We start from the raw sequence: 22,692 nt of genomic DNA, 5'->3' as shown, positions 1-22,692 counted from the left end.
ATCAACCCCAGACCCTGACGGACCTTCTAATTCCTTGAAACTGGAAAGTCAACCCCAAATTCTAACATCCTTAAACAAGTGCCACTTAGTACTATGATCTAATGATATTCCTCTTCATTTGTAAGTGAGAGGTTTTAGGTTCAATTCTCATCAAATGTGTATTTGAACCATATTATTATTACTAGATCATTATACGGCTAAGCCCACTCTCACCCCCCTTTCTTCTTAGTGTAGATAATATCGTTTGTTCAAAAAAAAAAAAAAAATCCTACAAGAAGTAAGCTTGAGGACAATATGGTACTCTTCCCTATCTTTTATTTGTTACTATGCTCATCTTGCAATTGTGTTTGTGACCTATCCTAAAAGATTGTGTTTGTGACCTATCCTAAAAGATTTAGTCCTTTCCTTTATATAACAATATATTTGCAATGAAAGGATGAGGAAGAAATTAGTATTAAACTTGTCATTTTCAAGATTCGAACCTAATGTCTCTTACTTACAAGTGAAGAATAATATCACTAGTAAATAACATCATATTTTTCCTTAAGCATGATATATTTCCTTAAAACCTAACGCGAACTTGATATATAAAATTTACCTGATTTCAAAATAGGTGAAGAAGGGAAGACACACTATCTTAGCCACCTTTACTACAGCCAAGACCGCATTACGTCAAAACTTTCATCTATGACATTTTGGATACTCGTACAGAAACTCAACTCAAATTAGTTTGCACTTGGCAACTATGAAAATGCATCCTACAGTTCTTTCAAGCACTAGGCAGAACCATGGTAGGGCTGCCCTAGGTTGTAGCCCAATGCTAAATTTGGCTCACTTTTTTTCTTTTTTTTTTCCTAAAAAGAGGATTAATTGATGACTTCGTCAATGCAGTTCACATTTCTATAGACGGAAAGATTCACAGTGATATTTCAACATTTCTTAACCATATCTCTCATGAGCCCAATGCAAAATAGGCGGGACTCTTGCCTCAGCCCAAGAGGGAACAGCCCATTCATTGTCCTCCCACACCTTGAATTGTAATGGATCTTACAAGACCAGTTAAAAGTCTATCACAAGTATTAGCCCATATTAGAAACCCACCTAGAGCTAAGCCGACCCAAATAGCAAATGCATATCAAAATTAAAAGGACATACCTTTTTATCACACCAGACACCATGGTGTATAAACATGATTAATTTCTGTTATTGCGATAAAACATCATCTTCAATTGAAGGAATATTTTGGAGTGACAATTTTGATACGGCATCATAATACGGTTCAAACTCATGAAGTTAGCAATTGTGTAACTTATTTCTTGACACGACCACAAACATGGCACAATTTCTATATTATATATGCTAAAACTCAGTTAAGGATGTCACTGTTCATTAATAGTGAAAGAGTGGAAATGTCTTCAGTTTTTTTTTGCGCTTGCCGTGCTGTTTCCTATTTTTCTACAGTAAAATGTTGAGTATGCCCATGATGGGCAGGTGTTTTCGAGTGCACAAATTGCCCTTGCGTTGCTTTCGATTTTTGTTTGTTTTTTCTCATTGCTATAGAGAAAACGTCGGAATTGTCAATGCCAGGTGTCGATCATCGTGGATTACTCTTTTGGGGTTGTGTTCTTTCACTTTTCTTTCCGTTTCTTATTTCAATTAGTCTTTGTCTTTCGCTCTCGAGCTTTGTTTTCGTTGGTTCTCAACAGTCTACTTCGGTTGTGGCGAATTTGTATCTTATCGCTTTCAACCGTTGTTTTCTGTTGTTCACAACTCTTTCCTTTTTTTAGATTTTTATCTTGCTTTCGAAACAAAGTTTTCTTCTATTCCGAACTTGTAAGAATTATAAATGGGTTGTGTTTGTGCCAAGCTCAATAATCCAATTTTTACATGTTAAACACATGGTAGGGAGAGAATCAAAGAGTGAAATGGAAGAGGTATGATGGTATCCACCAACTCGTACATTTTTATGTTATAACACTTCGCTTTGAATTTTCATTGAATCTTAAAGATGGGGAGGATAAACATTATTTTATTGATAATTTATGAGTTTAGGTAATTGCTAGGTAAATTAATTTTTAAATCACATTTATAAATCATATAAAAATAATTACATTAATAAATACATTAGTAACAATTCAATTATCAACAATAACGCGAGATTGCGTACAAATCTTCCTAGCATTATGCTTTTCATTTTTTAAATTTCCTCCAAATTGACAGCCAGCCAACACGTGGAATCGCCCTCACCGTCCCAGATACCGACCATCTCCATCTCCTTGCCGAAAAGTCCAAACCCCAAAGTCAACTAAGCTCCAAACACCCCAAACAAAAACCACACTTTCATTCGATTACTTTCCCATCCTCATCGGAGACACCAACACCCCGCGCACCACCCGATCCCGCCTCTCCCAAAAAGCAGAACAAAAAACCAGTTAAAAAGAACACTCTACGATGTTGTCTCTCTCTGTCAGTCGGTGGCTGTGATTCCCTTAATTTCAACGACGATGTTCAACAACGGGTACGCCAACAACAAAAACTGCCTGAGCCCGATGCCGTCGGCATCATCGTCAACGACGGCGACGCCCCAAACGACGTCGTCTTCTTCTTCTGGCACAACAAATTCCCAGACCCAATCTCTGATAAAGGCGTATTTCAAAACCCCAGAAGGCCGATACAAACTTCACTCGGAGAAGACTCGGCCGCCCAACCTCCTCCCCTACTCGTACGCCAAGTCAATTTCTCAGGTACCCAAAAACAAAAACTAAAAAAACGAAATTAATGTAATTTAATGTAGGATTAAGCGAAACGAGGCCCTAATTAATCGGTTGTGTTAGTTATGTTGTCGCTGTCTCTGTTGACTCGGAGTTAGTCAGTGTTTGGTTGTGAATTTTAGGTGACGGTAGCGCAGCTGAAGGACAAGCCTAGCAGCCAGCCTACGCTGACGCCGAGTTTCAGCACCACCGGGGTGCGGTCGGCGGCGGCGAGGCTGTTGGGAGGAAGCGGGGGCAAAGCTCTAAACTTTGTGGGAGGGAGTGGATATAGCAGAACCAGCAATGGGAGTAGCAGGTATGCTCATTTCGGCGGGTCGAATGGGACCCACCACGCTGTTAACTCGAATCTCGGCGGTAAAGGGTCGTTTTTGGTTTTCAATGTTGGGGATACTGTTTATATCAGTGATCTCAATTCGCCTGATAAGGTAATTTTCAGTTTTCTTGGGGTTGCATCGGTTTTTTTGTGGAGTTTGGATATTGGGTTTTTGTTTTGGGGAAATTTGTGTAAAGGGTTTTGGGGAATTTGCTTGTAGGATCCTATTAAGTCGTTGCATTTTAGCAATTCGAACCCAGTGTGCCATGCTTTTGATTCCGAGGCCAAGGACGGGCATGGCTTGCTTATTGGATTGAGCTCTGGAGATAGTAAGGAGTTTTGTTTCTATGTGATTTAATGGGGTTTTGGTGATGATGAGGCTGTGTGTGACTTGTTTACTTTGTTTGTTGTTGTAGTTTATTCCGCGTCTTTGAGGCAGCAATTGCAAGATTCTGGAAAGAAGCTTGTTGGTGCCCATCATTATAACAAAGAAGGTGCTGTCACTAGCAGGCAAGTTTGTTGCCCAACTTTGCCTTATTTCCTTATATTTCATGAGTTCGTTGATGAAAAAAGGTATCGAGAATGCACATTATCACTAATGGTGTGCATATAATCCTGATAGTGTTACGGAGAAATTGGTGGGTCAAGAAATACGTTTGGCATAAGGTAGATAAACAAACTAGCACTTGTTGCATAAGTGGAGCTGAGAGTTCCTTATCCAGGAAAAATCCTATTTTTGGCGATCTGTCATTTCCGGGTTTTTACCCCGGAAGTGCATGTATCATAGTAGAACCAGAAATGTGGTTGTTATATTTCAAATACAGTTTGCTAATGTAATAAATTGTAATCACTCTAGCTATTGGCTTGGAAGGGTTAAAACATTTGGAAGCAACAGACCCAAATGCATTGTCGGGGGTGGGGGAAGAGTGCATTTATTTTCTCATTGGGTGTGCTTTTCGAATGTTCTTTGTGGTATCTGTTTTGGTGTAATTGGGGGCACAAGTCCTATGATTAGCAGTCTTCATACACAAACTAACTAGTTGGTTTTAACAGCCGGTGTACCAGTGTTGCATGGGTTCCTAAAGGGAATGGTACCTTTGTTGCTGCTCATGCTGATGGAAATTTGTATGTCTATGAGAAGGCAAGCCTTAAGCTTTAATTTTTCCTATGTCAAATGCTATTTATCCTTTCCTGGTTTTCCTGTTTTCCTTGCTCCATGAACTGAAATCGGCGTTAATTCATTTTAGAGTAAGGAAAGTGCTGGTGATTCTTCTTTCCCAGCTATAAAGGATCATACTCAATTTTCGGTGGCTCATGCAAGATCCAGTAAGGTAATATCAATGTATAAAATTTCTTCGCATTTTAAGTAAAACATTATTAATTTATTATACGTAATTGTCTGCTTATTCAAAAGATTGCTTTTAAAGTACATACTATTATGACCAAGTGCAAATAATATCATTACCACCACTGCCTATTGGCCTATATTTTCCACATTTTTGTGTTAGCTGCTGCAATACTGCCATATGGATTATGAAGTTTGGCTGATAGTTGGAACTTTTGTTATTTCCTCAAGCTTATACAAGAACCAGATATAGAACTGTTTACCATCTTCCTTTGGGTTTCTTTTTCCCCCCTTTTTCATTTTATGGTTTATCTGCAGAGTAATCCAATTTCCAGATGGCATATTTGCCAAGGTTCAATAAACAGCATTGTTTACTCAGCAGATGGGGCAAATTTGGCAACCGTCGGTAGAGATGGTATTTCTCAATCTGTTAGGCTTGTGACTTTGTGGATGAGTGCGTCTGTTAATTGGTACTGATATTAGGTGCTACATGTAGGCTATTTGCGAGTATTTGACTACTCAAAAGAACAACTAGTATTCGGTGGCAAGAGTTATTATGGTGCTCTTCTGTGTTGCTCTTGGAGGTAAAAAGATAAAAATATATATTTTCCTTGATGTATGAATTATACTGGCCGAATTCCTGTCATTAGTTTATCCAGAAAGTTATACTTGCGTTCCACATGACATCATACGAATTTTCGTCAGACTGAATGTGTTGTATCACTATGTTGTTCATATTTGACCTTCATGATGTGTTGTTTCTCAGTCCGGATGGGAAATACATTTTGACAGGAGGGGAAGAGGATCTTGTTACTGTGTGGAGCATGGAAGATAGAAAAGTAGTAGCTTGGGGTGAAGGGCACAACTCATGGGTACAGTTTCAGTAGAACTTTTGTGAATATTTATTGAGTTCTCTCTCTCTCTCTCTCTCTCTCCCTCTTGTTGATTTGTCCAAAACTCAACATCTTACACCTTTCAGCCCTGATGTATGCAGGTCAGTGGTGTTGCTTTTGATTCATATTGGTCACCACCAAGTTCAGATGACACGGAAGAAAATATTGTTTACCGTTTTGGTTCTGTGGGTCAGGTATTTGCTCTCCTCTTCTCATCCTTGCCTAAAATAAACACTGAGATGATATGCTTAATATGTTTAAAGATAATAACAGTTGAGGGCTTATGTTCACCTTCTTTTTTCTCTGTCGACAAGGGCTTATCTTTATCAGCTTATAATATCCCCATCAAACAGCTAAACTACTTATTCTTTTAAACTTTTGCTCCTGCTGGTTGGTATCAAAATTACATTTTAACTGTCCAATTTTTTGTTTCGTTTTTTGGTGGAGACAATTGCTTAAGTCCAAATAAAGAATCTAATAGCCAGGTGCGGGATTTTCAAAGAAAGAAATTGGGACATGATTTACTTTTATGAACCTAAAATCGGCCATGAAATCTTTCTGCTTTTGTTGTGCTCTCTTTTTTCAATCTGTTTTGCTTGTCTTTCTACTTCCACCTCTCATACACGTGTTTACAGGACACAAAATTGCTCCTATGGGACCTGCCAATGGATGAGATTGTAGTGCCACTTCGCCGAAGTTCACTTGGTGGATCTCCAACATTCAGCACAGGTAGCCAGTCATCCCATTGGGACAGCGTTTACCCTATTGGCACTCTTCAACCTGCTCCCAGCATGTGGGACATTCCAAAGCTCTCCCCACTGGTGTCCCACTGCGTTCATTCTGAGCCCCTATCCGGATTACTTTTCACAGAGGATGCTATTCTCACCGCATCTTGGGAGGGGCATGTGAAAATTTGGATGAGACCCGGTGAGCCTGAAACTAAAACAAACGCAGAAGCCCTGCTAGGTGCTAGTCCGAAGGACCAACTCCTCACAGGCAAAGGTTACACAGAACCGGCAAAAAGCAAGCCATTCACTGAAAGTAAATCAAACAACCCACAATCCCTGCTCGGCGCTACTTCAAAGGAGCAACAACCACTGACAGGCAAAGGTGGCGCTTTTAATTTCAAGGAAATATCGAAAAGCAGTCGATTGGGGTACCTTCCGTAGTGCTGATTCGCCGTTTGAACCTGTAATTATGCCGCTTCCAGCAACTTGGTTCCTTCAGAATGCCATACGTAGCATACCAGGTCGTTGAGTTGTTTCAGTTGATGGCTATGATCTAGCTCAACGGTGACAAACGACGTTTGCTTTTACGGAAGAAGCGCGGAAAGAGGGGTAGAGAGAGATGCATTGCTTTTAGGTTTTTGCATAGGTAGGTTTACTACTTACAACTCACAATATTCACTTGCTGTTGACTGCTTTTCTAGAGGACAATACATGTACAAATACCCATTGTTTTGCGTCTGCAGAGGCAAAATCTTTATGTTTTCCTTTCAAGTTACAAAATAATTCAGAGAATCTGTATTCTTGTAATGGTCACCATGGCCAGAATAAAAGCGATATCGGAGTTGCCTGCGCTGGTGTCGAGTGTTTCGCTTTAAAACTAGCACCGGTATGTGTTTCGGATGTGATTCATATAAATGAAAGTTTTCTGTGGTGTTTAACGGGAGCTTTATAGTTTTCATATGGCGTTTTAGCCAAAACGGTTCTCAAGATTTGCATAACTATGTACTTTGGTCTCTAAGATTGTCTACCGTCAATCACTTTGATTGTTACAAGACTGTTGAATTAAGAGTATTTTTGTCATATCCCTTAAACTGGTTTCTTAAATTTAACAGAAATTTCTCATAGACGGATCAAAATGATTGTCTGTGGATAATCTCAGAAACTACTTCTATTGGTTTTAAACAATCTCAATGACCATTTTGGTTAAAAAGCCTCTTCATATTTTTTAAAGAGAGACAAAAATATATGGGAGAAACGGGGGATGAAGGATCGTGCTCAAGTAAAAACACGACAAAGAAAAGCATAAAACATCTTGCACACTGTTGGCAGGACAAGTACCCTGACATGAAATCTTAACACATTTCTCATAAGATTTCTGCAAATATTACAGAAAAACAGCTATAGCTACGCATCGACAGAGAGACCCCGACTTCACTCCCACTTCACCAGCTGACCTACCATCGAATGTGCCCATAACACCGAATTTTTCATCGTCGGGAAACATTATGATCTTCCAAAATAACATGAACTAATTTCGTGTATGTTTTGTGCACTTGCAAAAGTGGATGAAGAACAAGTGCATCCAATACATTGTACAATAGTACAAGGTTGCAAATTTCCTAGTGGTCTCCCTTTAGTATGTTCTGGAACTCCTACCCTGCTTTTGCTTCGGCTAACTTTCTCTTTGCCAATGCATCCTCGGCTTTTACCTTCTCCGGAACGTAATCTGTTAACGATTGTGCATTAGACAGCATAAATGATGGTAGACCAAAAATCATATTTTTAATTAGAAGTAGGATTGAGTGCAAGCATAAAAGATACCTGAAAGGAAGTCGTATCTCTTTCGTTTAGAAACAACTGTGGCTGAAACAAGAAGAAAGCACGTTAATATGACTGGGAACTAATGTAACTTACAATAACCAACTACGATGTCTTCTACTTCCGAAAAAACTCTGATACAGTAATAATAATGTTTCATAAGTTAGCATTCCTCTGTTGAGAGCGTTAGAAAGAGGAGTTGTAAGCAAGGTTTAGAAATCCAGTTTCTAGTAACCGTGACGAGAAAATCATCTGTCTCGAAATCTAAAACGAAAAACGTTTTCAGCAGGGCAGCTAGAGGCCTTTTATAAACACAAAGGAAAATCAAAATGGTGGTTCTTCACTCGTAACAAAATCTTCTGCACTCGAAGTTTTCATATTGTCAAATATTTGTTTGACATTAGACAATCCAAAACAAAACCTTGTTCCTCTTAACAATACATATTGGTCGGCTTTTGTTGTAAGCACAATTTCATCAACACGCCAGAGAAAAACAACATAACTCTAGCAACGACGGCTACATTCTGTTCATAACTGAAGCCAACTACCCGATGCACATAAACTGATGGCAACCATGTACATAACAAGTCAGAGGTCATTTTGAACAAGACTCTCCAATCCTACCCAGAGGAGTTCTATGTTTGCACTTCCTAACCGCTATATAAACATGATCGAGGTACAATTTACATCGCACAATGAGATGATTTACCAACGGGACCTCCCCATTTCATGAGGAAATCGAAATGCTAACTCCATTTCGATTTTGAACAAATCATGTAAAAAATACCTCAAATCACGAAGCCGAACCATAAGAACGCTATAGCAGTATAACATTTGAGAAAATTTCGATCATTTCGAACACCCATTTGATCAAAATGTTCAGTACTCATAAGAATGCAGTAATCACAGACGAAATAAAAAATGAAAATTCAAATATCTAATTAAAATCCAATAAATAAATAAATAATACATTCATAGTGAGGAGGAGAAAATTACCTAGGTGCTTGTAAGCAATAGCCTTCCTCCGGTCCTTAACACAGCACGCATGTGATTCTTCACAGAACTTCTCCAGAAACTTCTCCTGCAACCCAAAATTCGAAAAATTAATTAAAAATTATGAAAACCCTAATTCGGAAATTGTGAGAGGAAGTCAGGAAGTTACGGTGGCTTTGTTGATGAGGAAAACGGCGTCGTTGCTAATCCGCAAATCCGAATACTCGCTTCTGATAATCCTTCTCACACGTTCCATCGGAAACGTATACGCCTTCACCTCCTCTTCATCTGCGAGCTCCCCCTCTCGCTTTCGCTTTCCTTTCTCCGTGCCCTTCTTCGACTTCGGGGTGGGCGTTTTCGTAAATTTACCCCCATTCTGCTCTGCGCCTCTCCGGGACTCGGAGCTCGGCGACGGAACCGCCTCTACGTCGGATTCTCTCGCATTTCCGTTGCTGGTGATCTTGTTTATGTTGGTGGATTTCTTGGCGCTGCTCGGCTTCTTTTTCTCAGGGGTTTTTGCCTTGGCGGTGGTCGGCTTCTTTGTTTGCTGGTTTTTCTTCGGCGGTGGGGATTTGGTGCTCGGCTTCTTTGCTTCTTTGGTTTTATTTGGCGGTATGTCCTTTTTGGGGGTCGCCATTGTTGGGGGAGCTTCCTCTGCTGCGACCTGCAAGTGTAACTTTGAATACGGTCTTGGGATGGAAATTGCTTTGGTTTAGGGCTTTGGTCGTCATTTGCAAATGGACTTCATTTTCTCTTATTAATGCTATTATTGGGCCCAGCCCTCATGACCTATTTGCAAATAAGCATACATTGAGCCATAGAGGGTTCTCTAGTACGAATCAGGATCCGGAGATTCATGGATCATATTCGTTCATTGTACATCGTGCAGTCAGAAAATATTTAAATATTTTTATTTAAAATTAAATACAAACATTATCTGAAAAAAATTAACTGCATGATGTACGATGAACAGATACGATTTACGAATCCCCAAGATTCTCACCAAAAGGATCCGAAAAGGATCATGGTTGCTCTAGTACACAGGATTAAGGGGATTTTTAATTTTCGGCGCTCCTATTTTGTGTGGCCACATCTCTGTGGTCTCCGTCAGTGATTGATAGGTGTTGAACTTATTACAACAAAATTAAGAAGCAATAAGTTTATAAACATGTGTCAATTAATTATAGAGGTCACAGAGAGGCTACGTATAAAATGCGTACAGAAGATTTGAACTCGTTTGAGGGTGCATTTTTGTTTACCATCCTCAAGTCGTGGTAATGCTTAACACCACTCGTATCATTGTGTGATTTTAAATTTTGAGATTTGTGTCTATACACTATACAAATTTTGAAATTAAACTCATCTAACAATGATAAATAAGATAAGGAGCACCACTTTTACTTAAGGGTATTGAGCAAAAATATTTTCCATGCTTAAATACACATCTTAGTTCCACATAATTTGAAAAATTAAAAATCGTATTAGTTTATGACAAATATTGAAATATTTTTGCTGTACCCTCAAATAATAGTGATACTCACTACATTATTTATTAATGATAAATGAGTTTAAATTCTGATATTTGATGTCCTGCGTCTTCTTCTTCGTTCTCTAAAATTTCCCATCAAATTGAGATGGAACCCTATGCAGAGATTTTTCTTAATTCTATTTTGGTTATCAAAATAAAAATTTGCACAATAGTTTACGATGCAAACTTGAATTACTAAACGTCACATTTTAGACATTTTTTTAGTAAAGCAATAATATTAGTAAGTAATATAAATATAGTTAGTTTTTAAGAAAAAATAATTTGTGAAAGTCAAACTCGAATCAGAATGCATAAACATAATTACTTTACTCCAATGAAATAAAGCGTTGTCGGTTCGCAGGTTAGAATTTTAATCAATGGCCTAATGATAAAACCCGAGATAAAAATCAAACCAGATTGGACCCTCCTATACCTAAAATGAGAATTAGGTTGTAGCTTTGTTTGAGTAACTTAGTAGGGCGTGTGATCGGGCATGTGCTTGTGTCAAATTGTCAAGGTGCTTTTCTGAGACAGCAGCATTTTATTGATCCCAGTCCCCTAAAAAGGAAGCCATCAACATCTATAAACCTACACCACTCGGACCATAATTAAATCTTTTCCCACTGCAATGATGTACGTTTGTCAAAAATGTTCAAGATTTTTACTATGCAACGTAACATTGAGTAATCCAAAAAATGAACAATGAGATTTAAACATTGAAGTTTAATATCAAAAGAAGTTCTTATGGCTATAAATCAGGGATATTAAAACATCACGGGACATTTAACCTAAAGCACAAATAGTTGATTCTATTTCTTGCTAATTTTGAGTGTCACACACAAAGACTTGTAGCTCAAGTGATTAAGAGCGTTTATCTCTTTATTTAGGATTGGTTTGATTTCCCCTCCATAAATTGCTTGCATATAAAACTTGATCCAAGGATCAAAATATATGTTGTTAATTACTTTGAAAACTTTTTCTACCACTATATGGTTTGGTAATTGAACTTTCTAACTTATCACCATATCGAAAAACTTGCATTTTTTTCTTGTGAGGTGGCCACTAAACGGTAGTGCGTAGTGCTGTGCCTACCATTTTGGTGTGTAGCTAGCCAAAATATTCTGTATGAGCTAGGTCAATTTTCTTGATTTAGCAATGGGATAATGGTATGAAACTATTGGTTAAAAGACGAGACTCATTAACAAGTGGCTTGTAGTTCAACTAGCTAAGAGTAATTGTCCATGCATCCAAAGTTTCATGCTGGAATCCTCCTTTAGTTTAGATAAATTTAATGTACATTATCCTATCGTTTGTACGAGACTCATCAGAGCAATTTAATGACAGAGCAAATGAGCAGGCAACATCAATTTCCTTATTTTTGGAGAATGATTTAGATAGACCGGGGATACTAGCATCCTAATCTAATAACACAATAGTCTACGAAGTGAGATTAACACATGACATTAAATTATTAGACTGAAATGTCACTGTGACGGTGTATCTGGTCTAACAATACAATATCATGTGAAATAAAATTGTTATATCATATTTGTATTAGTGAATGCCACCGCATTAGTGTACCTGGTCCATCTAAATTACTCTCCTTTATTTGGGTAGTTAATTAAATTTGAAAGTAGTGGTTGGACATTATATACTAGTGGTTCATGTGGTTTGCCAATAATATCAACCGTGCATGCAGAGATATTATAGTACAAAGTAGGTTTTGGCAATTGTGTGTTTGGACTTTTTACCATTTGATGGCACTCGCTGCACGCATGCACCGCCCCAAAGTACATATCATTTTCTGAGTAGGCCAACCTAAAGCACAACAAGGTCAATGACTCAATGCATCTATATGTATCGTTCCTTCTGGAATTCGGGTGCTTTGTATGATTTTGTGAATTGGATTCTCTTCTAAGCAGGAGATCAGGATCCTCCTGACCCAATAACACGGATTGTTGGATTTTGATCCAACGGTTACAATTATTATAACTTTTAGAAGTGTCATCTGTTTGTAGCCGTTTGATCAAAATACAACGGTCAGTGTTATTGGGTCAGGAGGATCTTGATCTCCTGCTCAGGAGAGGATCCAATTCCTTTTGTGACACCTCATTGTACTCACTTGCGTTGGTTTTCACATGGCACCACCATAGTTTGGTGGGTTAGTTTGTTTTATACAACCTATTGCAGTGAGCTTCGTTAGTGATTAGTTCTTTTTACGGTATAGCAATGAGATGACAATCACTTCCCTGTTTTCAAACCAAAGAAGTACGTTCGTTTGAGTTAAGTGAGGCAACATATATGAAAGAAGAGCAGTAAGTGTTACTCACTAATGAACAATTATCCAATCATAATTTTCAATTTTAATTATTCACACGTGTCCGTTTGTTGGTTTTTCAACAACAAAGCATGATTCTTAAAATAAGAATCATGAAGAATCATGCTTCGCTGCTGAAAGAAAAGTTAGTAAGTGCAGTATCCTCATCAAACTTGGGGCAGTTCTCACAATATATGAATGATGAACCTTCCCACTAGCTATTAGGGTTTCCATTTGAACAATAATAATGTTACGAAACTACCCCCATTCAACCGTTTCAACTGTGGCTTGTAGTTTTCAGTAGCCAGCAACTGATGAGGCGATTGAACCATGGATAGGGTGTGGCAAACCATGCCAACCTTGCAGGACATGCCAAGCTGATGAACTAGCTAACAGTCCATGCCAAAGTTAAAAGTTGGATTAATAACCCCAAGTAAAAATACCTATCACACAATTGAACAACATGAATTAACATACATGAAATGGATGATGCAATACACTATTGTTTGGAACCGGGAATTAATGGGACTAATTGGTAATTACAATTAAATCGGTTGTTTATGTTAGTGTTTTCTTTTTCGCTCGAATTTGAATTTCGGTTCAATAAATAAAAGTACTTAACTAGTTAGCATTTCTAACAAAAATCAACTCTCATCTCGTATTGCTGAAACACGGAAAGAATATCTAGCAATTTAATTTAGGGAGATGACATTCACACACTCATTTAAATATCTCACATATTTTTTCTTTTCTTTCTAATTTCTAACTATCAGATTAAATAAATAAAACAAAAACAAAGACCAAAATTAAATTAGGACTTTGGAAGGTAAGATTAGCTATCATGCGTTGGAATACTTTGTCGTGGCATGCATATTCCTTAATGCAGCAAATAGTACTAAGATTAAGACCCTGAGGAATTTGGCGTATACCCTTCAACTTCAACCATGCAATGACTAATGACAGACTGCATAAGAAAATGTTATTCGTCTGCACTCTTTTGTTGTCTTCAAAGTCCTGCGTAGATTGATTCTGTCTCAACCGTAAGCAAATTACAAAACCTTCCATGACGACAACCGTCAGGGGGGTGGGCCGGTGACGGTGGATAATAATAGAACCTTTTTTTTTTTTTTATATCATTATTATTGAGGAGAGGATGGGAGTTCCAAACTATTACGATAATTGAAGGGATGGAAAGTTTCGAACTCAGAATGCATCGGTAGAAATTGAACATTATATTCACTAAGATATTGGACTAATGCGATAATAGTAAATTTGTATATGAAAAATACGTATGTGCACTGTGTATTTTTTGTTTATCTGAGTGATGATCATATTTAATTAATTTAAATTACGGGCACAAATAGATAGAGAGATTTAAACTTTGATTGCAGAGACAGAGAATGACATTTTTCTTATCAACTTGTCATAATAAATCTTACATAAAAAATATACCACAAAAACAAAACCATATATTTAGAAGGAAAAAAATTCATATCCTAAATACACCTTAAGAAATGAGAGAAATACTTATAAACTAATTGGATTTGTATCATAAATGTTCCCTAAAATTGACCCACCCAATCAAGATAGTTCCTGAAATTGAAAATCGATCAATGTAGACCCTGAAAATGGCTGCTACAAATCAATACGGTCATTCCGTTACAATTATGTCAAAAAAATATATGTTAAATGCTAATGTGGAACATAAATAAGTCCCACAAATGAATGTCCCTATTAGTAAAGCTTATGGGTTGCTATTGCGCTTCCCATTCCCTTGTGTCATGATGGTTTACGGGTCCCTTCACGAGCTCTGACACCAAACATTCAATTCAATAAACAATAAAGAAGTTCATAGAATGAAGGAGATTCACCCTAATTGCCCCTGGAGGAATATAAAGAAGTTCATAGAATGAAGGAGATTCACCCTAATTGCCCTTGGAGGAATATGTGCTTCTAAAAGATTTTTTATATTGTGCCCAATCCCGAAATTAGTTCTATACATATGACCAGCAATTAGAAAAACAAACGCAATAGCTAGATGATGATGAGCCATATCAGTTAGCCATAAACATTATTATGTAAATTGAAAACTAATTTGTAAGTGACATTCTACTTTAAAACAATAAATTGTCTCTTGAAACATCATTCTAAAAGTAAAAATAATAACTATTGGCCGTCTAACATGTTGATTAGTGTAACCTCAAGAGGTAAGAAGCGAGTAAATATTTGAAATCCTTAATCCGAAAATGAACTCACAATGATGCATTATTTAGATCTACTTGCTCATCTTCGGTTTACTATTTGACTCGAATGCTAAAAGTACGTTGATTCCTTACACGATAATCATACTGCATAGAAAAAATGAATAGTAAGCTATCAATACGTGACAAAATACCTCTTATATTCAAATCATAATATTATGATTGGTATCGGACATACGTGGTAGAACATAATTTTTTAATTAAAAATCCAATAATCGGAAATAATAATCTTAATAATTAAATCCAACCATTCGATCCAATCCCCATACCCTCCTCATCCGTTCATCTCTCTCTCCTTCACGAGATTTTCTCTCCACTTAAAATAATCTTTTTTTCTTTTGGCAGTCCAACGTTCACACTCAACAAACGCATAACCGAAACGCCAGCTCCCGCCAATCCACATCACCTCCTACTAAACTACCCAACAGGATCCTCTTCTGATGTTTTGGTAAGGATTATGAGAATTTGTAAATCGTGTTCGTTCATCGTATATCGTGCGGTTAGTTTTTGTCAATCACCTTTTTATGTTTAATCTTAAATAAAAATATTTAAAATAATTTATAACTGTACAATATACGATAAACGAACATAATTGACGAATCGGACGGATTCCTAAACTACTAAACGTTCCCGGCTCAAGTTACGGTAACTTTTTATCTTCCTTACCAGATTACGAAAGTTTTGTATTACCCCACTACAGTAATAACCTTTCCGTCACTGACAAATAGGTTACAACTCCGCGTTACCCTGCACAGAGACGCGATACACCAATCCTACGGTGCACCCCGTCACACCCGATCAGTAGCCCGCATAGTCATCATCAGCCTTTTAACGTGCTCATTATCCAACCAAACCATAATCGCTCCTTTAAAGCTCAGTGATAATTACTAATTAGAGCAGCAGCAGTAGCAGCGGAAAGCAGAAGCCGGAAGCAGAAAGCAGAAGAAGACGAAGACGAAGACGGCGACGGCAGCGATGACGTTCTCCCAAACGTCACCGCTTTGGTTCCAAGCGTTGTTTTAAGGAAGCGGCCAAGTGAGCCGAAACACAAACAGATAAACAAAGAATCAAACATTAAGCAGCAAAGCAAAGCAAATGCTGCAAGAAATCCAAAAATCGCTTTTAGAAACTGCTTTTTAAGTTTTGATTGATTAAACATTGCTTCAAGAAATCGTTTTCCGAAAATATAAGAAAAATATTGAATTCAGAAACGAACTCGGAAATTCGGAAATTCGGAAATTCAGAATTGAAGAAAATGAGGATTTTAGTGGTGGTTTTGGTGCTCGGAGTTCTGGCGACGGCGTCGTATTGCGCCACCGTGACATACGACCACAGGGCGCTGATGATTGATGGGAAGCGCCGAGTTTTGGTGTCTGGCTCCATTCACTATCCTCGCAGCACTCCTGAGGTTCTTCTCTTCCTCTGCTTTTTCCATTTTTCAATTTTTTATTTTTTTTTTTGTAAATTTTATTTTCTCTCTTAATTTTGCTGTGTGTGTGTTTGGTTGTAGATGTGGCCGGACCTTATCCAAAAATCGAAAGACGGAGGCTTGGACGTGATCGAGACCTACGTCTTCTGGAACTTGCACGAACCAGTTCAAGGCCAGGTCTCTCTCTAATCACATTTCCATTTCTTGATTCTTCTGAACTCTTCAATCCTAATGCGACGCCGTTTAGGTTCTGTGAGAATGTGGGAAGACGAAGACTAAAAGTTCATTGCAATCGTTACTGTTTTTCTTGGTCAGGAGACAAAAGTGCTAAAGAAATCCTGAAAACCCAGAATTTTGTTTTACGTTTTAGTGTTTTATATGAGAATGGAGGATGGTTTGGACCCGGGATGTAGCGGGTTTTTTGTGCTTTTGGTTATGTTGAATTATGTGCATTTTTGTGTCTTTGTTATGATGGTGACTGGTGGAACATACAACTTTTGCAGTATGATTTTGGGGGAAGAAAAGATTTGGTTAAATTTGTGAAGACAGTAGCAGAAGCTGGTCTTTATGTGCACCTTCGAATAGGTCCATATGTGTGCGCAGAATGGAACTATGGGTATTATGAATTTAATTGAATTTTACTTGGTCTTTTTACATTTTCCTTTTTTGAGAAATAGAAAAAGGAAGTTGCTTTTATGATGATCAACTTACTTTTCAATACTTTCTGAAAAAGTTTTATTGTGTGATTGTGTTTGTGTTTCAATTTTTCAACAGTGGCTTTCCTCTTTGGTTGCATTTCATACCCGGAATTCAATTGCGAACGGACAATGAGCCGTTCAAGGTTTCTTCTTCTCCACTTTATCCCAACTGCCTCTGTGTTTGTGTTTCCTTTCTTGGTGTTTTTCTCAACTTCAGTGTTTTATTAGAATTTATGTGGCTCAGTCAGAAATGCAGCGGTTCACGGCAAAAATTGTTGATATGATGAAGAAGGAGAAGCTTTATGCATCTCAGGGAGGACCCATCATTTTATCCCAGGTTTAAAATTTTCTTGATTCTTTTTATTATTTACCCAATGTTTTTGGTTTTAAGAATATTCCAATTTGAGTTATGGGTTAATTGTTGTTTCAATTATACCAGATTGAAAACGAGTATGGTAACATTGATCAAGCATATGGGGCTGCTGCCCAAACCTATATTAAGTGGGCAGCAAGCATGGCTGTGTCTTTGGATACAGGGGTTCCCTGGGTCATGTGTCAGCAAGCAGACGCTCCTGCATCTGTGGTGAGGCTTTTGTAGTCAGTTTTCGTTTGTATTGTAGTGTATTGACTTTGTATGAAGACAGAATTCTCACGATGCTTTCTTTGCTCTATTTGCATGCTATATAACTGCCTACAGATCAGCACTTGCAATGGATTTTATTGTGATCAATGGACCCCAAGACTTCCTGAAAAGAGACCCAAAATGTGGACCGAGAATTGGAGTGGATGGTAATGTGACCTAATCCTTTTCTCTTTTTGGGTATTTTGAGCTTAGTTTTTCTACAAATTTGAATCAATTTCTGGCATCACCTGTATTATTTTGATCTGATTGCTCTTTTATTGGCAATGTTCAAAATGTATATGATCACTAGGTTTCTTTCCTTTGGTGGTGCTGTGCCTCAAAGACCAGTGGAAGACCTCGCATTTGCCGTAGCACGCTTCTTTCAGAAAGGTGGAACTTTCCAAAATTATTATATGGTACTGCAATTGTCTCTGGAGTTAACATCCTAACATAACTTTAAGCGACTCTTGATGACTTAAGACAAATTCAGTATATTTCAAAAACCAGGAAGAAAATATGGAGTAATTTGTTCTCTGTTGCTCTTGAACAGTACCATGGCGGGACTAACTTTGGGCGGAGTGCTGGTGGACCCTTTATTGCTACAAGTTATGACTACGATGCTCCAATTGATGAGTATGGTATGTTCTCTAGTATGCCTATATTATTGCTTTAATACTGCTGATGATATAGGCCTGTTTGCTTATATAAATGAACTGCAGCTTCTGTCAATCTATACTTTTATCATGACAAGAAATAATTATTAAGAACATCAAATGCATATAGCATTGGTGGCTCATCAGTAATCGATTCAACTTTTCTTGTCTGTTGCAGGATTTCTTAGGCAACCTAAGTGGGGTCACCTAAAAGATGTGCATAAGGCCGTAAAGCTTTGTGAAGAAGCAATGGTGGCCACTGACCCAAAAAATTCTTCTCTTGGTCCAAACGTGGAGGTATAATATTTTTACTCAGTTTTAGAGAGTATGATGAGCAATTTTACATATTTACGGGCCTCAAACCTCCGTATAGTCATATCTAGTGTGGGATTTATTACTCGTACCCTTTTACTAGTTTTCATGTTAGAATACCTTATACCTAAAAGGAAGTATCTGTGGTAGGTATCTGAAGTGAAACCATATTCCATTGGTCTTGGATTAACTTCCTTAATATTGATCCTGCAAAACTAGTTCTTAGTAAAAAAAAAAAAAAAACTGTATAGTTTTTGCTACCAAACTAGTTCTTAGGATCTCCAAGATGTAATCATAGATGACCTGTGGCTTCTAGTCTTCACCTGTATGCTTTGTGTATCTGAAATGAAGTAAGAAGTATGACTCCATTGGTCTAGGTGAATGCCCTTGCAACATGTGATTTTTTAACATTTATTTTCTTGTTTATTTTCTCAGGCAACTGTTTACCAAACAGGATCAGCATGTGCTGCGTTTCTTTCCAATTCTGACACTAAATCTGATGCCACTGTGACGTTCAATGGAAATTCTTATCAGTTGCCTGCATGGTCTGTGAGCATCTTACCAGACTGCAAAAATGTAGCGCTTAACACTGCAAAGGTTTGCCTTCCTATCTTCTATTGGCTGTGCTTGCTTGTATCAGAATATTTTGTTCTCTAAATGTATATCATGCCTACCTTTTATTGGTATGTTTAAGAGATGAGATATCTTCTAAACGTTCTATATTTACCACTTAAAATGATCTGTCCCTACTTTTTATAGATCTGTGTATTCCAATTTCCAATGAGGGTTTATCAAAAATACTTAATGTAATCCTGTTTTTTAGTGTATGTCACGTATTTCATATTTGGTATTCATTTCCGAGAATTGTTGTATATTTTCTTTTGAAGCCTTCATATTCATAAGAATTATGCTCAAAATCATGTTCTGTTTTCTTTTTTCAATGGAATTGTATCATAAGTATATAATCTATCATGACAGATTAACTCTGCTGCCATGATTCCGAGCTTCATGCATCACTCAGTGATAGATGATATTGATTCCTCTGAAGCATTGGGCTCAGGCTGGAGTTGGATAAATGAACCAGTTGGTATCTCAAAGAAGGATGCATTTGCCAGAGTTGGATTGTTGGAGCAAATAAATACCACAGCTGATAAAAGTGACTATTTATGGTACTCTTTAAGGTACGCAATCCACGACTGCTTTGTTAACAACTTTATATATATTTATTGCCTTTCATCCAGTTGTCTTGATTTCTTTCCAGACTTAAATCCATTTTCTAAACAAATTCTGCAGCATTGATGTCACAAGTTCTGATACGTTCCTTCAAGATGGGTCTCAAACTGTTCTTCATGTGGAATCACTTGGCCATGCCCTTCATGCGTTTATTAATGGAAAGCCTGCAGGTGATGTATAAAGTTATAAACTAGTGTGGTTACAATTTGATTGCTTGCCCTTCTTCCTTGGTCTTAATCCAGTGGCTACATTAGTTACCTGGCAAATAGACGTTGACATTGTATCGAGAAACTACGAAGGAAACAATAATTATATTTTCCCTGAACCTTTGTAGTTTGGAGAGGCATGCCTTCAAGGCTTCGGTTGCTGCCCAATCTAAGTTTTAAATCCCCCAAGCCATTCTGTTCTATAGACTTCAAGAACATTAAACATTGTTCTGCTTACTGTATTGCAAAAGAAGATTTCAGAATACACTCTCATTAGGCACCATGTTAAATGGGGTTTTGATCTCAAGTACTGTGGTTCTATGTTTCTTTTTTTTATTTTTTTTTCCTGGGAAAAGCTCCTCCTGTAAATACCAAATGACTAGATACTAAGACAGAAGCCTGATGATAAGGTTCCTGCTTTACAGTTGTGAATTTCATATCTGAATGAGAGTGATTGACAAGTAATTAGTGCATTGGTTGGACTATTGCAAATGTTCTGGGTCAACTTTACAACTGTTCTGATCTTGTATTTATGTTATAATTGGATTCTTTCCAGGGAGTGGAACAGGCAGCGCTAGCAATCCCACGGTTTCTGTGGAGATCCCTGTAACATTTGCATCTGGGAAGAACACAATTGATCTTCTGAGTTTGACTGTTGGCCTTCAGGTTTGATCTTATTTCTTATGCTTCTGTACATGTGTTTATAAACAAGCTCGCATATATATTATATATTCTGGCGTTGCAGTTTTCATAAATGAGTTCCATGCTTTAAGGTCAATTTGTGACTAAAGTACTTTTCGTATACCCATTTTCAGAACTATGGAGCTTTTTTTGACAAAACAGGTGCTGGGATCACTGGTCCTGTACAGCTGAAAGGCTTGAAAAATGGCACTACTATTGATCTCTCATCTCAGCGGTGGACATATCAGGTCAGTCTTCCTCTTTTTGTTCAGTTGTTGTTATGTTGCAATTCCCTGCTATCAATTTCAATCAATTTACAAACTTGAGGGAAGTGGCTGGCTAATAAAATTTGGAAAACTGAAAATAGAAAGAGAAATACCCAAGTTCTTCATTCTGAATAAGCAGTGGTGTACCTTAAAGGATGAAATCTAACAATTTTCCTTTTGTCGTCTTCATCATTGCAACTGCAGATTGGACTTCAAGGGGAAGACTTGGATTTTCCCAGTGGAAGTTCTTCTCAGTGGGTTTCACAACCTACCTTGCCCAAGAAACAACCCTTGACATGGTACAAGGTAAATATTTAGCATAATTATTATGCATATGGGTAAATGTGGTGAAAAACGATGTGATTTTGGAGAAATTGCAGGGACACAAAGTATTTAACCTTTCTAATACTGCTACATGTGGTGCATATGTTGTATTTTCTTATGTGTTCATGCTTGCATGTGGTGTATTCTGAGTGGTGGGTTTCCTCAAGTCTTTGCTGCTCATGATTTAGGATAACAGCTACATGGAATGCTAGGTTCTTTTCTTTCAGATACTGACCCAAGAAACATTCCTTCTCATTCAGGCAACATTTAATGCTCCTGATGGCAGTAACCCTGTTGCACTAGACTTTACAGGGATGGGAAAGGGTGAAGCATGGGTGAACGGACAAAGTATTGGGCGGTACTGGCCGACCAACATTTCTCCAACTAGTGGTTGCCCTGATTCTTGTGATTTCAGGGGACCTTATAACTCCGACAAATGCAGAAAGAACTGTGGCAAGCCATCTCAGGAATTGTAAGTAGAAAGAATCTAAGGGAAGAACTTGAATTGAAACTTTGATTCTGAATATTTGATCTCACTAAATGTACAGGTACCACGTGCCTCGTTCATGGTTGAAACCAAGTGACAATACTCTTGTCCTGTTTGAGGAAATTGGGGGTGATCCAACGCAGATATCTTTTGCTACCAGACAGATTGAAAGTTTGTGCTCACATGTATCGGAGTCTCACCTGTCACCTGTAGATACATGGAGTTCAGATTCAAAAGTGGGAAGGAAGTTAGGGCCTGTGCTATCACTTGAGTGCCCATTTCCTAACCAGGTCATTTCTTCAATCAAATTTGCAAGTTACGGAAAACCTCAAGGGACTTGTGGGAGCTTTAGCCATGGCCAATGCAAGAGCAGTAGCGCTCTATCCATTGTACAGAAGGTATGATCTTGCTTGCTACGTTGATAAAATTCATTGCACCTCCAACTTTAGTTTAACCTCTCTTTGTTTACGATTACAGGCTTGTGTTGGATCCAAGAGCTGTAGCATTGAAGTCTCGGTTAAAACATTCGGTGACCCATGTAATGGAGTAGCAAAGAGTTTAGCAGTAGAAGCATCCTGTAGATAGACATCGCTCCTGGCTTTAGGTAAAATGTTATCCCCAAGTTTCTCTATAGTTGAATAATGTCATTCTCAAGGATGCTATTGAATTATTAATAAAATTCTCAAATATTTTAGACTCCCTCTCCCTCTTTCTCTCTGGGTTTGACTTAACTTCCGATAAACGGGAGCAGTGTCTGCGTTCCATTAGGGTGGTTCCTCAGGGCCGAAATTGACAGGGAAGTTGCCATCCCTAC

General features: G+C 37.9%; 3 protein-coding genes across 3 annotated transcripts; 2 read left to right on the top strand and 1 right to left on the bottom strand.

Annotated features, from left to right (window-relative positions):
* The first annotated feature begins 2,074 nt into the window (after positions 1-2,074).
* Positions 2,075-6,993, top strand: LOC103422161 (probable catabolite repression protein creC). The gene is made up of 11 exons (XM_008360198.4): positions 2,075-2,744; positions 2,894-3,196; positions 3,305-3,413; positions 3,501-3,594; positions 4,138-4,225; positions 4,332-4,415; positions 4,748-4,844; positions 4,926-5,013; positions 5,196-5,301; positions 5,424-5,516; positions 5,958-6,993. The coding sequence occupies exons 1-11, from the start codon at positions 2,505-2,507 to the stop codon at positions 6,489-6,491; spliced, it is 1,836 nt and encodes a 611-aa protein (XP_008358420.3). The 5' UTR covers positions 2,075-2,504; the 3' UTR covers positions 6,492-6,993.
* A 397-nt stretch (positions 6,994-7,390) lies between these two features.
* LOC103422153 (DNA polymerase II subunit B3-1) lies at positions 7,391-9,591 on the bottom strand. The gene is made up of 4 exons (XM_008360191.4): positions 9,031-9,591; positions 8,865-8,949; positions 7,872-7,913; positions 7,391-7,776 (listed from the first exon to the last, which is right to left on the bottom strand). The coding sequence occupies exons 1-4, from the start codon at positions 9,496-9,498 to the stop codon at positions 7,703-7,705; spliced, it is 669 nt and encodes a 222-aa protein (XP_008358413.3). The 5' UTR covers positions 9,499-9,591; the 3' UTR covers positions 7,391-7,702.
* Positions 9,592-15,822: 6,231 nt separating this feature from the next.
* LOC103422143 (beta-galactosidase 8-like) lies at positions 15,823-22,577 on the top strand. Its single transcript, XM_008360184.4, has 19 exons — positions 15,823-16,375; positions 16,478-16,573; positions 16,900-17,012; positions 17,171-17,237; positions 17,339-17,431; positions 17,534-17,677; positions 17,792-17,883; positions 18,027-18,132; positions 18,267-18,354; positions 18,548-18,666; positions 19,117-19,278; positions 19,660-19,862; positions 19,975-20,084; positions 20,677-20,786; positions 20,936-21,049; positions 21,272-21,373; positions 21,652-21,863; positions 21,940-22,276; positions 22,356-22,577. The coding sequence occupies exons 1-19, from the start codon at positions 16,223-16,225 to the stop codon at positions 22,461-22,463; spliced, it is 2,529 nt and encodes an 842-aa protein (XP_008358406.3). The 5' UTR covers positions 15,823-16,222; the 3' UTR covers positions 22,464-22,577.
* Positions 22,578-22,692: the final 115 nt, after the last annotated feature.

This window comes from Malus domestica, chromosome 03 (genome assembly GCF_042453785.1).
Source record: "Malus domestica chromosome 03, GDT2T_hap1".
Taxonomy (NCBI): Eukaryota; Viridiplantae; Streptophyta; class Magnoliopsida; order Rosales; family Rosaceae; genus Malus; species Malus domestica.
Note: the sequence above shows the minus strand (reverse complement) of the source record. Positions and strands in the feature narration are given on the sequence as shown.

What these genes read in the sequence shown, in the direction of transcription:
- LOC103422161 (XM_008360198.4), top strand. Translation starts at nt 2,505, where the DNA reads ATGTTCAACAACGGGTACGCCAACAACAAAAACTGCCTGAGCCCGATG. An exon ending in TGGATTGAGCTCTGGAGATA is followed by an intron (nt 3,414 to 3,500) that starts GTAAGGAGTTTT and finishes TTGTTGTTGTAG; the next exon opens with TTTATTCCGCGTCTTTGAGG. An exon ending in GGCAACCGTCGGTAGAGATG is followed by an intron (nt 4,845 to 4,925) that starts GTATTTCTCAAT and finishes TGCTACATGTAG; the next exon opens with GCTATTTGCGAGTATTTGAC.
- LOC103422153 (XM_008360191.4), bottom strand. Translation starts at nt 9,498, where the DNA reads ATGGCGACCCCCAAAAAGGACATACCGCCAAATAAAACCAAAGAAGCA. An exon ending in TATTGCTTACAAGCACCTAG is followed by an intron (nt 7,914 to 8,864) that starts GTAATTTTCTCC and finishes TTCTTGTTTCAG; the next exon opens with CCACAGTTGTTTCTAAACGA. An exon ending in GAGATACGACTTCCTTTCAG is followed by an intron (nt 7,777 to 7,871) that starts GTATCTTTTATG and finishes AATCGTTAACAG; the next exon opens with ATTACGTTCCGGAGAAGGTA.
- LOC103422143 (XM_008360184.4), top strand. Translation starts at nt 16,223, where the DNA reads ATGAGGATTTTAGTGGTGGTTTTGGTGCTCGGAGTTCTGGCGACGGCG. An exon ending in CGGACAATGAGCCGTTCAAG is followed by an intron (nt 17,238 to 17,338) that starts GTTTCTTCTTCT and finishes TATGTGGCTCAG; the next exon opens with TCAGAAATGCAGCGGTTCAC. An exon ending in GACCCATCATTTTATCCCAG is followed by an intron (nt 17,432 to 17,533) that starts GTTTAAAATTTT and finishes CAATTATACCAG; the next exon opens with ATTGAAAACGAGTATGGTAA.